At 39.2% G+C, this 15,476-nt stretch overlaps 1 protein-coding gene across 5 annotated transcripts in view; it reads right to left on the bottom strand.

Annotated features, from left to right (window-relative positions):
• LOC120800777 (endonuclease V-like) overlaps positions 1 to 15,476 on the bottom strand; it is a 65,005-nt gene that overhangs the window by 44,381 nt on the left and 5,148 nt on the right. For 3 of the 5 annotated variants that reach the window (XM_040147121.1, XM_040147122.1, XM_040147123.1), the window contains exons 3-7: positions 13,760 to 13,894; positions 11,534 to 11,576; positions 9,041 to 9,153; positions 2,333 to 2,401; positions 2,020 to 2,148 (exon numbers count right to left, since the gene is read on the bottom strand). In XM_040147121.1, coding sequence (XP_040003055.1) covers positions 2,020 to 2,148; positions 2,333 to 2,401; positions 9,041 to 9,153; positions 11,534 to 11,576; positions 13,760 to 13,894 — 489 coding nt within the window. Of the gene's footprint in view, positions 1 to 2,019; positions 2,149 to 2,332; positions 2,402 to 6,335; positions 8,939 to 9,040; positions 9,154 to 11,533; positions 11,577 to 13,759; positions 13,895 to 15,476 lie in introns of those variants that run through there. The other 2 variants (XM_040147124.1, XM_040147126.1) reach the window with 2 other exon arrangements.

Below are 15,476 nucleotides of genomic sequence, written 5' to 3'. Positions count from 1 at the left end.
ACAAATGCCATGTATCTGACAATCTACGCACGGGTGCCATTGCTTCCCAACCGATCAGGACAGCGTTTCCTATACATAGGCTTTACTTGGGCGGCACACCCAGGTAAATAAAATCACTCAGTTTCATCTTGCATTAGAACACCTTATTTCACTCTTTCCAAACTAACTCATTTTTGGCCACACACCTGTCTGAGTTGCATGTGCTGCAGTAACTGAGTGGTGTCGACCGGTAGTCTGCATATAAGCTAAGAAAATAGTAAGAATCCATGAAAATAAGGATCAATGATGGCATTGGTATCAATAAATCTTATCAATTTCCACCCCTAAGCCTGATTTTGTGGCATCACATTTAGTTTGGAAGACAATCATGGTCCAGTTTGCAACTTACACAAGTGTGATGTGGAAACTTGAAACCTCCAGGTCACATACACTCAGAATGGACTTTTCAGGTGAAGTAGGAGACATCTTGTGTCCAGCAGTTAGACTTTTGAAACTAAAACAAGAATTTTCCGCACAACTACAAAATTGCAGGAGTTTTCATACAAAATACCCATGCTAATAAAATCTGAGAAACTTTTAGATTTAAACTCCAAATTCATTCAAATGCAGGCCTTGTAATTTTATCATTTTTAGTCAAACAAGCGTTTTTCACCTTTGGGTAGCAGGGCAGACTAACTGTGTCTGGCTCATATGACACGCCTGGACCACTCGTGAATTTTGTATGAGAAAATTCTAAACATGAGAAAATTATTGAACGCCACGAGTTTTCTTAGATCATTTGAAAGTGCCCCAACAATGCCACATATACGAACAAATCTGTTTGTATAAGAATAAACGCTCTACTTCAGAGCTAAATTATTTTTCAAATTTAACGTAGCATCTGGATTTTTTTGTCCTAATAATTCTATTTTTGCAGTTGAACTAATTCTGGACAGAATGGTGATGATCCACCACGAGCCTCCAGAACAGCTTCAGTGCTCCTCATACGCTTTCTTCTAAAACACATTCTCTAATTTGGTATCCATCCTTTTCATACTCACTAAACCATTCATTGAATTATCTTGCCTTGTTTGGAAAGATCTGCATTTGTTTTGTTTCTCCACTCATTTATTCAAGTTTTTTCCTGTAACTCGTCACGTATTTATATCTTTGATTTGGATGAAAAAATCACGGACTTTCATCCTGATGTTTAGCAGGTAGTCAAGAGTTGTTTTTGTTCTCTGCTTACCATCGCTATCCTGCTGAAACATGAATCATCCTGCTCTTTTATCCTGCAGCATGTTTGCTGTGTTTAAATTTTACTTTGTATGGCAGAAACATGGGCCTAAACAATGACAGATGATACATGCCAACCAATACCCAAGGCAAATGTATAATTGGAGGTTTTATTTTGCTCAACAATGGCTGCTAGAATTGTGCGAAAGATACACATAGTAAAAAATAAATCTGACCAACTGAACAACAATTCAAAACCTTTACTGTTCTAAGGAGTTTATTTAAAGTATGACAGCTACAGCAACAGCATGGGTAATATACTCAGCAGAAAAGAGGATTGTTTGTCTGCTTTGGAGCTAAAACAATCTTCACTGTCACACTGTAGCTTGGACCAGTCCATGACAGTTGGCATCATGTTTTTGTTTGAACCTGTATGCATGGTTATCTGCATTGGTTCTGGAAAAAAAATTCCCCCAAAAACTGGAGCAACCCTAATCTGCATATGTTTATGTTTTTTCCTCCATTTCTCCAAGGCCTTTCTGCTGCAAAGCATACACAGCGTGATGATCACACCTCCCCGCTTCACAGCAGGATGCTGTTACACAAGTGATGAACACTGCGCGCTCTGCCTCACAGCTGAGGAGTTCAACTTTTGTTTCATCTGATCACAGAGTCTTTTGAATTTACCTTTTCTACAGGATAAGCTTCCTTTCAGCCACTCTGCCGTAGAGTCCTGATTGGTGAACTCACTGTTGACTGGGAGTGAGTGTGTGTGTGTGTGTGTGTGTGTGTGTGTGTGTGTACCTGTCTGATGGGCTCGGGGACCCGGTAGCGGCAGCAGGAGTGTGTGAGGCGTACAGCTGTGTCCAGACTGATTTTGTGGCCCACAGACACGTACACCGGCTTAGAGCTCCTGTCTGAGCTGCGCAGCGCCTGGACACAAAGAGTCTCTGGTAACTTTTCAACATTCACCTCTCAACTTGATTATGATCGTCATACACAATTTGTTGAGTGTGACTTTTAGCAGGGTGTGTGTTTTTTGAAGTAAGCAGCAACAAAACAACACCTTTGTGAGAACTATTTGTTTCTATTTCTGTGCGTCTTTCCTTTGCCGCACCTTTCCGAGTACTTTGCCTGAGGCAGCTGTGAGTGGGAAGCTGTCTCCTCCTTTCTGCAGAGCAGCTATCTGCGGAGGCAAAGACACAAAAATCAAACTCAAAAAAAGATGTACAGCATAACAGAGCAAACCAAACAAACCATTAACCTGCTGAAGAGGCTTCACACTCTCTTTTCTTTCTCTTTAACCTCTGTGTGTCTTGAATTTAATGTTCAATTGAAGTATGTTTCAAAATTCTAAAATAGGAACAAACTATTTTTTTATAAATTGTGTCTTTGATTGACAAAATCATAACGGTCTTATTCGCTGCCGGATTACATGCAAAATTCCTGCTGTAATTATTCCAAGAAAAGTGTCAGAATGTAGTCGACCTGGTGGAAATGTTGCACAAAACCTTTTTTTAATGTGACTCTGCTTTTAACATGCTAACTTTAGTAGCATTAGTGAATCAGCTGTCTGCGTGTTTAACAAGGTAAGTCTTTAGGACATTCTGACAAAACTTTTTTTTTCTACCTGATGAAGTGTTATGTACGCTGGTTTAGCATTTTATTTTGAAGAGTTTTACTAAGAGGTAGGTGAGACCAATCATGCAGTTTTTCCCTCCAGCCAAACATTATGGCACGTGATCTTTTCAATTCTTTTTTTGATAAAGAAATAAAAAAAATGGTTACAAGAAGTTTTCTGAAGAAATTTTTGTCAAAACAAAATTTGGGGAAAATAAATATAAATAAAAACAATTATTACCAATGCACTTTCTGTTCATGCTGGGAGCAACATAAAGGAATAAAAAAACAACCATAATGATAATATCTACAGTGCCAAACAAGTATTAAGGTAAACAAGAAGCCTAATACAATCATTTAAAACCATGAAAAACCAGCTATACCCTTAAGCAGAGCAAAGTCCCTTTGCAGGAGGGGAGAGTTTTTAACTCTGGTTTTGTGCACATAAAATGTTTTTGTTAATAATGACGGTTGCCAAAATATATTTATTCCAAAAGCACTATATAGGAGATCATTTAATGAAAAGATTTTGTCTGAGCACTTTCTAGTTTTAACGTAGAACACGTGTTATTAGAAAGCTCACACCCATACCTTTGGATTAAAATTCAGTACAGGGATAAACATGAGTTGGTTGCCCAAAGTTTGAATACTGTTTGAATACTGTTACTGGAGAGGAACTGTGCGAGGGTAATTTCTCCTTTTCTTTCAAACAAAAAATGTCCTTGATGGATGGATGTCCGTTGCCAGGCTAACATAAATCTAGAGAGAGAGGAGTTCAGATTAAACTGACAACTGATGCAGAGCTTTGGTCACATTTGTCCCAAGGTCGTTCGTCAGCTACTGTTAATGCTAGATACAGCGAGGTCCACTACAATTTTTTTTTCATCAATTCTATTTCACACCGCAGAGATTGCATAACTGCGAACCTGAAGCATCTGTGATATATTTTACATATGGTATAGAGGAGGTCTTTTTGTACTGCACCTGGTCATGTACAAAAGTTAGTACCCTTTGGTATGACTTCTGTGGCACTATGTCTAAAATTACAGGATTTGTCGTGCCACTGGATCAAGAACTTTGTTTATTTGGGAATTTTACAACCATTAGTGTACAAGTAAGGAACATTTAAAAAAAAAAAAAAAAAGGTTTATAGGAATAGCTCAATGCATCACTAGAAAGTAAAGTCAGATTCCCATTTCCTCATAGCTATATGGTTTTTGGAAATGAGCATTTTCATACGACTTGAAAAGGTCACAAGCACCTTCAGAAAGGGATACAACATATTTGTAAAGATATGGCAGCCTTATGTGAACTATATAGACACATTGCCAATGCCAGTTCCAGATTTAATGTAAAAATATAGTCGTCTATGAAAAACTCAAGATTACCCGCATTGACTCTTTACAGTTTTTTGTTTGTTTGTTTTTCCATACTAATGGTTTCATATTAATCTGGTATTAAATCATCAATCAAATAAGACTTGATGCACTTACTGGCAAATCTTTGATATCTAATAAAAGCCTAAACTAGACAAGATAGATGGCTTACATTTATGATTAGTGGACGATGAACTCAGGGTAAATGCATTCGAAAAACGACTTCTTCATTTTCTTATATAGGAGCTAAAGTTTTGCTCTCACAGTCGAAGAGACAGTGCAAAGTCAGCCACACTGATGTGGGCTGCTGTTGACAGGTGTGCTGTGGGTTATGGGCCAGAGCCATGAAGGGAACTTAGCCTCCATGATGGATGGGGTGTCCACTCTACTATGACTGATTACAGCAACCAGCCAGCAGGGAGACAGGAGGGGCCGCACAGGGCCTCCGATCCCAGCTGAGATGAGGCCAATGGTGTGTGAGAGTGTGTGTGCGTGTTTGTGCGTGTTTGTGTGTTTGTTTGGGAGCGAGAGATTTGGCTCCTATGAAGCAAGTGTAGGACTGAAGCCAGAACAGCAGAAACACGGCGCAAGTCATCAATAACACACTGGTTTGACTTACAGCCAGGCTATCAGTGAGAAAGGGAAAGAGACAAAGAGAGACAGAGAGGGGAAAAAGAAAAAGAGGTGAAATGGAAGGAATCGAAAGTTAGAGGAGGAAAAGGGGTGGAGAAGGAGAGGAGGAGAACTACACTGGAGGTAAAAGGAGAAAGGTAAGATCAGGAGGACGATGAGTAACACGTGCATAATTTTCCAAAAGTGAATCGAGGATAAAAAGGCAGAAAGGAAACATTTTGTCTCCTCTTTCATCCCTTTTGTTTTGTCTCAGACTTGGCACAGACAAAGACACACTGAACTCCCCTGTTGCTGTTCAAGCAAAGACACATTACATTTACATCTTGTGGGAATTCAGCTGCAAGTGACAGAGAGCGACTACTGAGCAGGTTGAGAGAAAGGATTTTATTCAAGGACACTTCAACAGGATGCATGTACTGTATGTTTTTAAATGGACACACTGGCAGTTGAGGGGACTATACTCCAAAGATCCTTCATCTTAACAAGTCATTTGGGTCATTATTTATTTTGTTTAAAGAAAAACAAAATCATTTTTTCATTAAACTGGAATAACTGAGTTTTCTCAAACTACTACTTTCTTGATTTTAAGGAATACTTCAACTTCTTGTGAAATTCACTTATTTTTTCCCCAGAGTGAGATAACAAGATCCATACCGCTCTTACTTCTTAAACCAAATATTAAGACTGATACAATGGATTCAGCTCATTTAAAAGAAGCTATACACTGTTTTCTATCTGGTTTCATTTGCTGGAGAACTGCTGCAAATCTGTAATACTGCATATTTGCTATCTTGGGCTAAATAAGCTTATTTATTTAAATGATGTGACTACAAAGCTAGTAGTGGAGGTAAAGAAGCTTGAATATTCCAAAGTTGGAATAACAAGATGTTTTCTCGTTCTTCGCATTGTGCCAACACTACAGGAATGCAGCACAAGTACAGAGCTAGAGTCAGAATGTGGTAAAACTAGCTTAACAGACTAGAAGCAGGGGGACACTGATAGCTTGGTTCTGTCCAAAGTTCAAAAATACCCCAACCTACCCACCTTTAAGGCTCACGAATAGGAATGATATATCGTTTGTTTACTTTGTCCACAAACATATGTCTCTAACATATGTCTGTGTATAGGTACAATTTCGGACATACTTGGCAACATCACTGTGTCAGCCAGACTTCAGAAAGTCACTACACATCGCTGTAGTTTGCTAACTGCTCGTCACTCCCAAGCTCCAGCTCTGACGCACAAATGTGAAAGTGATATCGATCTTCTCATCTCACTCTCAGAAAGATAAAGAATAAGTGTAGTTCTCAAAATACTGAGCTATTTCTTTAAAAAGCTCTTAAAAGCTTTATATGAGAATAAAGCAGCTGTTAGGAAGAATGTGTTATACAATGTACCGTATCTGTAACTTTGTGGATACAGGACGATACCACTACGCAACCACACAATACTTGCTTGAAAGTATTTTATTTTCACATTGATTCATACAAGGATCTGTGCCCCTGCATCTTATAAAGACACACACACAACAGAGAGAAAGGTCTGTCTGGAACCTTCAGAAACACTTATCACACTGCCTATTGTTTTTTTTTAAACTCTCAGTGTGCTGGAAATGTTTTGGATACACCCTATGACATTTCATTGAGTATGGCAGCGTATCGCTTGTTAGTGGTACAGGGCGGTGTACCGGTAATGGCTAACCTTGTTTTTAAATGGCTAATTTTCTGAAATTTGGTAGAGAGCCTGATATGGCTCATGTTTCACAAATTACTCCAAAGCTAATTTCCCACCAAGCGATCAAATGTCAAAGCTGGAGTTTACTCCAGGCCTGTCATTTCTGAACGTGCCTGTAGACAAATTAAACGGAGCCCTTGAGAGTGACAATTACATCAGTATAGACGGGAAGGAAGTTCTAAAATTTCATGCACAGCAACTGATCCAAAGCTAATCGCTAGAGCCCAAAGATGCAGCATGGGCGTGTAATGCTGATGCTACCTGATACCTGATATGAACAAGTCCGTGCCACTTTGGCCCAGACTGTATCAGTAGATGTGTGTGACTGCATACTCAGACGTGACCATGTTCTGTGAACACAAAGAGATCAGATTCCTTCCCACAGCAGAGACAAACCGACATTTTCTGACGCCAAAGCCACTAAGACTAATTGAGGGAGATGGATACACTCCGACAGAGATTGAATTATCATGTTACACTACTACATGAAGACTGTAAGGGTTATAAACAGAGAGTGTATTGCATGCTAATTGAGTTAGCAGTCATCAGATGATTGCTAAAGCCGTCCACTCTGGTTCCCATCTGAAAAACACTTGTCCTTCAGCATTATAGAAAATGCCCATCACTGACCTGCTACACATCGACATCATCTACAAAGAATGTGCATATTGACATTTTCCTTAAGGAAAGTGCTTGAGTTCAATTATTACCACTGCCTGTCACATCAGAGCACAAAAAAAAAAAAAAAAGAAAAGGTTACACTCTCCAAACTCTGAAGATCCCCTTTTTCATCCAGAGGGATGACACATGCATTAACAACATGGTGTGTAAATGCATCTACAGTCCACATGTAGCAATCAGACAAATGTACAAATCTTATCAAAAAATGCAAGTATTTTTAATAGAAATCCTGCTTCACGTGTACGGCAAAGACACAGGTGGAAATATACTCTAATCCAGTTACTTATCATGACCCAGCATAAGATTTTGGACACCATGTTTTTTTTATAATGTGTTTTTTTATAATAACTTATTTATTCTAAACCATCCCAAATAAACAACATTTAGCTAGATGCCTATTCATCAGGCAGACTTAACTTTAACTTGTTTCTGTTCTTGCCTCAACTGGTCACTGAGGCTCCAGACTGAAACAAAGTGAACATTTGCATATTAATGACATCCAGATTTTGCTTTCCCACAGGTATACTTTGACCAACAGGTATTTGTTCCTGCTTGATTTGTATTCAGAAAGTCACATTAGCATTAGTTACACAAAGAGGCCTTGGCTTGCAATAAAAGTCACACTGTCAAAACAGAGTACACACCAACATACACACTTGCATGCACGTACAAATAGACGTGTAAGTGTGAGTTCACATGCACACAAACACACAGGTGCACACTGATAACCAATTGCGGATTCTGTCCTTCTGTCCTTCGTCCCTCTCTGACATTTCTTCGCTTTTAACAATAAACACAACAGAAAAAAAGTGATTACACTTTTAAAACTTAAATAATTCATCTACTGACTCTTGTCAAGGTTGGCGGCTCTTTTACAAGAGAAGCATTTGTGTACATCTAACAGAAACACTAAATATGAAGCAGCACACCAGCTTTTCAGCATCTTTGTTACAGTCATGTGTTCTGTAAGACAAACCAGAATGACCAACCTCCACAGAACAGAGCCTCGCAGTTGTATTGCCTCCGCCAACCAGTCAATTTGTAGTTTACATCCATGTCTGTCCAGACTCATATATGTAGTGAAGACTTTGAGGCATTTAATAAAAGGTATTAAGTGTATTTCTTGGTGAAATGGAAGTTATCACTATGTTGACATGTATGATTCCAGTGAATAACTTCCAGTGAGAAACATGCTGTCTTTGTGTAGAGCATACTTTTACAGAGAACTACAGAGGACTGATAGAGAGCTTCATCATATGGTGCAACGACAATCACCTGAAGCTCAATATCAGCAAAACCAATGAGGTTGCGGTGGACTACCAGAGGAACATTAGGCCTCCTGTCCCGGTTGTCATTCAGGGAGAGGAAGCGAAGAGGCTTGACTCCTACAGGTCAAATCAATAAAAAACTGGACTGGACTCACAACACTGAAGTCCTCTTCAGGAAGGACTGAGGAGACTCAGATCCTTCAGTGTGTGCAAAAGGTGCCTGTGAGGTGAAGGTGACCTTGACCTTTGACCTTTGACGACCAAATTCGAATCGGTTCATCCTTGAGTCCAAGTGAGCATTTGTGCCAAATTTGTAGAAATTCCCGCAAGGCGTTCCAGAGATATCACGTTAACGAGAACTGGCGCGACGGACGGACATAACATAATGCCTCCGGCCACGGCTGTCGCCAGCTTGGAGGCATAAAAACAGAACAGAGCAGAACAAAAACAGAACAGACGTAAGTTCAAGTCAGGTTAAAAACTAGTCTAACATTAAAGAGGTGACCGTCTCACCTGTGACTGGTGCTCTTCACTCTTGTACACACCCTGCACTTGCAGCAGGTTCTTGGCCACACCCACGCATGGCAGCCCTGACAGTACCCCCAGATGACACGCCAGGCCAAACTCTGTGGGGTCCAAACAGTGAGAGTAACAAAAACTGAGTCAGCAAATAAAATAGATTTGAGTCCAGTCAGGCTACAGTTCATTCCATCTGATACTAAACAGTGCACCTCTGGTGAATACCAATACAGCTTGCAAAATGTATCAAACTGACCTACAAAACTTCATGGGCTCACCTTGAGCTCTTTACAAGTGTTTCTGTACGAGCTGGACTGGACCTGAATTTAAATATGTGATTTAATGAACAGTCACTGTACAGTTACTTTCAAAATATTTGTCAGGTGTCTCCTGCAGATGTATTTAAAATAAGGTTTGCGTAACTCGGCCTTGTCCTCCATCTCAAAGTCTCCATCTAATAAAGTTGCTTAATAATTTTGAGAAATATGTTCATTTGCTTTCTTAATAGGAGTTTTCAGTAAATCCAATGAAAAGACAAAAACCAACACTGTAATACTCTGTCTCTAAATATTTTCAGACTTCATTTCACTAAGCCCTAAAACCATTGGCTCCAGCTGAAGTACATAGTTTCTTTTTTTTTAATTAAATGAAACTAGTAATTCCCTAAAACAGATGTGGATTGTAATCTTCAACAAGCGTTACTCAAACGGAAGTAATTGCTGCATTTGTTGGGGACTATTTTAATCTTCGGATTAATACACATTTGGTGCTCTAGTGACTATCTCCAGCATAAGCACAGAGCATGTGGGATTGACTCAAAATAAACTACAGTGTGTGTGTGTGTGTGTGTGTGTGTTTATGGTAATGAAGGAACATGTCAGTTGGGGTGGGAATCGAGAACCAATTCAGTTGAGGTCTGGTTCCAAATTGCCAGAACCATCTGAATGGTATGCCTCCGATCTTATCATTTCCTTTTACCGATGCTGGCATGTTTTTCTGACAGTTGTGGTTTGCAAAATAATGACGTCAAAACTCATGCGTCTGCACGACAGGTCACGACAGTGCTAGTTGTTATGTCAGTAAAATGGTCATTTCAAGTCAGGGTGGGAACACCAGCAATATGCTGAAACATCTTTCTACGCAACATTGGCTTAAATTCCAGTAATGTCATGTATTTGACACTCTACGCACTCTAAATATCCTGTGTTATAAGATCATTAGCACCAAACAGGCCGGATTAGCAGATTTTGTCTTTGACCTAGGAAACCTAAATGAAAACGACTGCAGCACAAATGTTCTCTCATTTCATCCAGACAGGCTGTTGCTAGAGCTAGCTCTCATTGGCTACAGCCAATGTTCAGACTCAAAGATAAAAGAAACAGTTGCAGTGATTCTGTAAACCTGTCAAGGCCTACTTCTTTTCCACACAGAAAACTGATCAGAAATTGTTGAGGGAATCAATTAAGAATTGGACCCATAAGCAGAATCGGTAATGACACTGGTATCAATAAATCTTATCAATTCTTAACAAGTGTTTCAGCCAAGGTAACAGTGTGGCTCACTGATATGTTTTTTAATATTTTAAGACAATGGAGCTCTAAAGCACAGAGCTGTATCAGGCTTTGGATACACTGGATTACTTGTTAGTATTAATATATTATTGCTATTGGTCTTTCCATGGAATCTGTTTAAACCAGGTAAACTACAGAATATCGCCAGCCTTATCCTTTAAAGTACAGAGTTCATGTCAGGACATAATTAGCTTAGATCAGCGCAAAAACTGGAAACCGGGAGAAACAGCTAGCCTGGCTCTGTCTTAAGCGAAAAATATGGCTACCAAAACCTCTAAAGCTAACTCTTAACACATTCTATCTTGTTTTTTAACCCTCACATAAACAGAAATGTAAAAAAAAATCATCTGTGATTGTAGTGGGAGTTGAGGGTATTGAGTGAGTCTTTCCTTTATTTTAAGGCTTTAGGCTAAGGTACTCTAGCTCTGTACTTAACACACAGATGTGAGATCAATCACTATCACAAAGAAAGCAAATGAGCATATTTCTCAAAATAAGATGAACACTATTTAGGCCACTAGGGTTGCTAACACAATGTGGACTTCTGGCATAAATCCCTCTGGGGATCTGATAGCAATAGACCTTTCTCACAGCAGACATTTTGACTTGTCAGAGGAGGAAAAGTACAGGTGTCACTAAGTTTATTAATTAGAGCTCAGTTCCACTAAGTGTCCTTGTGAGCCATTACAGTGAGCCGACAGACATACAGTCATCCAGGGACTGGCTAATGCATAAATGGAATGCTGTTAATTCCTCCTGTGCTTTTTTTGCCATGAAAGGTCAAAATGTTTGTTGTAAAAATAAAGGTCTACTTCATTTTGAGGTCTGTCACTTAACGCATCCTTCCATAAATCAAAAATAAGGCACTGTTAGTGCACAAACATTCCCTGGGTCAGTATAGACCAGCTTGACTTACCTCTGTAGTGGAAGAGACCATTCCCATCCACAAACACCACCTGCTGGCAGGGCACACAACACATACACAACTGAAATTACTTTATCTATAGCACAAAACAAAGCTATAGCTGTTCATTTTCAAAACATCATGAATTGCAAGTAAAATATGTATTACTAAAGCCCTGTGGGTTCCGACTTGAGTGTTGTGCAACAGTTCAGGCATTTTTTTTTTATGTAAACACTTTTCCAGGGTTCTAGGCCTTTTGTAGAGTGGATATTTTGACAGGTTATAGCAGAAAGCAAAGGTGTTATAAGAGGGGCACTCGGTGCGCAGACCTCCCTCAAGGCCAATGTCAAAGAACATACATCAGACTTCAGTGAAAAAAAATTAAAGATCTGCCCCAGAATTTAATGGGTTCTTCCCTGGCCCATGCCCCATGCTCCATCCCTCCACTTCAAATCAGGTCCGTAGTTTTTTTTAGTTAGTAAGAGAAAATATCCTAAAACTGATATTCTAACCCTTCCAGCTCCAACACAACAATTAATTCTATAAGTCGAAGCTGATTCTACAGACTTTTTTCCTGCAGTGAACTGTAAGTCAGGAAAAACTCACTTCAAAGGTTGCAGAAAAAGGGACTGCAGTGGCAGTAAAACTTTGTGTGTGTGTGTGTGTGTGTGGTGAGCAAAAGTGTGTATGTGTGTGTTCCTGCACACCTGTGTGCGTGACATAGAGATAGAGTGGGAGTGAATAATGGAGGCACGTGGGCTGCAAGAAACACAACTGAGTGGGTGAGGATGAATTAGAGGCGACACGGAGAACAGAGGAGCTTTGTCACAGTAGCTGCAATTCATTCTGTGTATTTTAATGCGCGTTAAGTAAGGTAAGGTTTACACAATTAAAACAAGCCCAATAATGTCAGTAAGTTGTCAGTCTTGTTGGGTCTGTAAGTAATCTATTACTTAAAAAGTCCAAATGTTCCACTTACTCATCTCTTCAGTTCATTCTAGATACTTCAAAAATGAATGAGCAAAATCCCCAGCCTCATCTGTAATTCAAGATTAATACTAGCATTGCAAACTGAAATGCTAAAGTTAGCATTTATCGTTAGCATGCTTGCAGTTAGTATGTTAGCACATTATAACTACTAATACTAATTCTAATGTATAAGCATGTTAGCATGCTGCCTTTAGCACTGAGATCAAAGCACAACTGAGCCTCGGCCCACCGGAGACTAACAAATAAGTACAACTACAACAACTCAAGTATGACATTAGACCCCGACAAACTGAAACTGAGATGTCTTTTTATCGCCACTGAAACACCTTGATATACAGTAGTGCAGAACATGGCGTTTCCTCTGGTACTACAGTTAACAAAAACTTAGCCTAGCATAACACTGGAGGCAGGGGAAAACAGTTAGCCTGGCTTTGTCCAAAGTGGAAAAAATATGCCAACTAACACTACTAGAACTGACTAAATAATTTGTATCATTTTTGTGTAATCATTACAAAAAAGAAATGTAAAAACAACCATTAGTTATTTTAAGGGGTGCTACGTCATGTAGCTAAGAGTCAGCCATGTAGTTCTGCGCAGCTTCACCGGCTATAACACAGGTTGCCACAAATTGTCATTTTTACATTACTGCTTGTGTACAGGTTAAACAACTGAAGTAACATGCTAATTAGTTAGCTTCAGAGATTTTCGTGGGCATATTTTTCATCTTTGGACAGAGCCAGGCTGGCTCCCCTTTCCTCCAGTCTTTATGCAAAGCTAGGTTTACTCACAGACATGAGTAAGCTCACTCTTGGAAAGAAAGCAAATAAGCGTATTTCCCAAAATTATCAACTATTCCACATTAAGTCATATCTTAATCCACATTGCATGTCTGATAAGCATTCCAGCCACTGCTAGTGTGGCTGTAGACTTTCAATCGCTGGTTTAAAAAAAGCAAAACGAAACAATCAAAAATCAGAAATGAAAAATAGGCTTGCCACACACCAAATCTCAACTCAAGACCATGTTCAAATATATTAGATTATAGACTTTTCTGCAAGTGGAAAAGGGGTTAACATCTTAAATATATAATTCAAGGACACATATTGGGATTAAATGATAGGTGTTATAAAGAGGACCCAAATCGGGTCTAATACCTCAAAATATTTAAATGTATATCAAATACTTGAAGTCAATTAATTATGTATGAAACAACAAAGACTCCACTAATGTAAGTTTGCAGAAGTTGACCTGAGGGAGAAGCATGGGCTGGCTCCTCTGCAGCCGCTGCAGAGCCTCCAGGAGGAAGGGGGTTTCTCTGAAGGCCAGGAAGCCAGCTATGTAGGGGGCCATCAGGGTCACCATCTGACTGTCCTCATACAGCACCTGGGGGGCAGGACGGGGCAGAGACATTGGGTTTTGTTTATGACGTTTTTCAGGGCAGCATGGTGGCTGAGTGTCAGTAGACTCTACATCTGTCCTTCCACATCCATTTGTGTCCTGTAAAATGCACTTGAGCAAAAAACTGATCCCTTACCTGTTTGCTGATCCCTTACCTGTTTGCTCATTGCAATTCACCCTTAACAACTGTGTCAATTCACTGTAATAACAGCACTGGTTTGGATACATAGACCTGTGGTCCTGAACGGAGCTCAGACAGTGACACTGTCAGGGTTAAGGTGCTACATGCTTCGGACAAATGCGTGTACCCAAGTGTATGTGTAAGGTCGAGTCCACAGATGCACAGGCTGTGCAAGATGATGACTAACATCCCCCATCTGGCACAAAATGAAACATCTGTTACTTCTTGTTGATTAAAGGCTGTGAACATATTCTGAACATCAGACAAAGTTATTCTATGTAAGTTACCTGTTGTATTCAAAAGTGGACGATGTCAATTTTCTTCCCTTTCAGTAATAAGAAATACTAACAACACTTATAAAAATTCTTTTGATATGATTTTTGACTGCAAAAAAGTTGTTATTTCAGTTAGACCTTAATGGATGAGGTTTGAATTCAAAGACACTAAATCCTGGTTGCTGATATATAAAAAAAGTAGTTAAACAAAGTAATACTGCAATTTTTTTTACTAAGCTTATAATCCAATTGCCATATTGATAAGACTCTGTCCATTGGTACGGAGTACTCGTAGTTTTACAAGCTACAGTCCTCTGGCTGAAAACAGACTGAATAGAGCAAATGCCAGCATTATCCATGTAAAGTTTTAAGTGCAGTCAAAATGTCCTACTATTTGGTAGTATACTAGAAGTCAACAGAGAGGGGACAAAGTAATTGTTTTGCAAGTCACAGGTAAGGCTTAAGTCTTGGCTATGTAGTCTTGAGTAAAGACCCAAGTCAAGTGCAAGTCCTGTGTTTCAAACACTCAACAAGCTATTTACGGAATGTACCCATCAACAAATATATTTCCATTTCAAATCTGTATTTATTACTTATTTATTGATTACTCAAATAAACTTCAAAACACTGACCAGGTATGCCTTTAGATGTTATTACAACGATAATCATTTGTAATTTCTGAGCCAAATGTTTTGTATGTTGTCCGATCTTTTAAACACATTATAGGCTTATTATCCAAATAAGGTATCTCAGATATCATCTCTTTGCCTGGTGGTCTCCACTGCCAAATTCACCTTCCCCTGAGTCCACGGCTCTTCTGTATGTCAGTATGTACATGCATTTTTTTAAGATGCTGATAAGACTAAACAGATAGTGTCTTTCTAATTGTGAGAAACCTACCAGTTAAAAAGTTAAGTTAAAGGCGCTCCAACTGAGAGTCTTTGAACAGAGATTTTAACACGAAACTCTCGTTGGGTTCACATTGATTGAATTTTCCATGTCTATACTAAAATTTACAATAATGTTTTTTTACAGTTAGTACACATTGACAGGTTTCATGCATCTCAGTACTTCTCTATCTGCCCAATCTATTTCGGCAACACCACTGCAG

Source organism: Xiphias gladius, chromosome 15 (assembly GCF_016859285.1).
Source record: "Xiphias gladius isolate SHS-SW01 ecotype Sanya breed wild chromosome 15, ASM1685928v1, whole genome shotgun sequence".
Taxonomy (NCBI): domain Eukaryota; kingdom Metazoa; phylum Chordata; class Actinopteri; order Istiophoriformes; family Xiphiidae; genus Xiphias; species Xiphias gladius.
The sequence above is the reverse complement of the archived record's forward strand: the minus strand, read 5'-3'. Positions and strand labels throughout refer to the sequence as shown.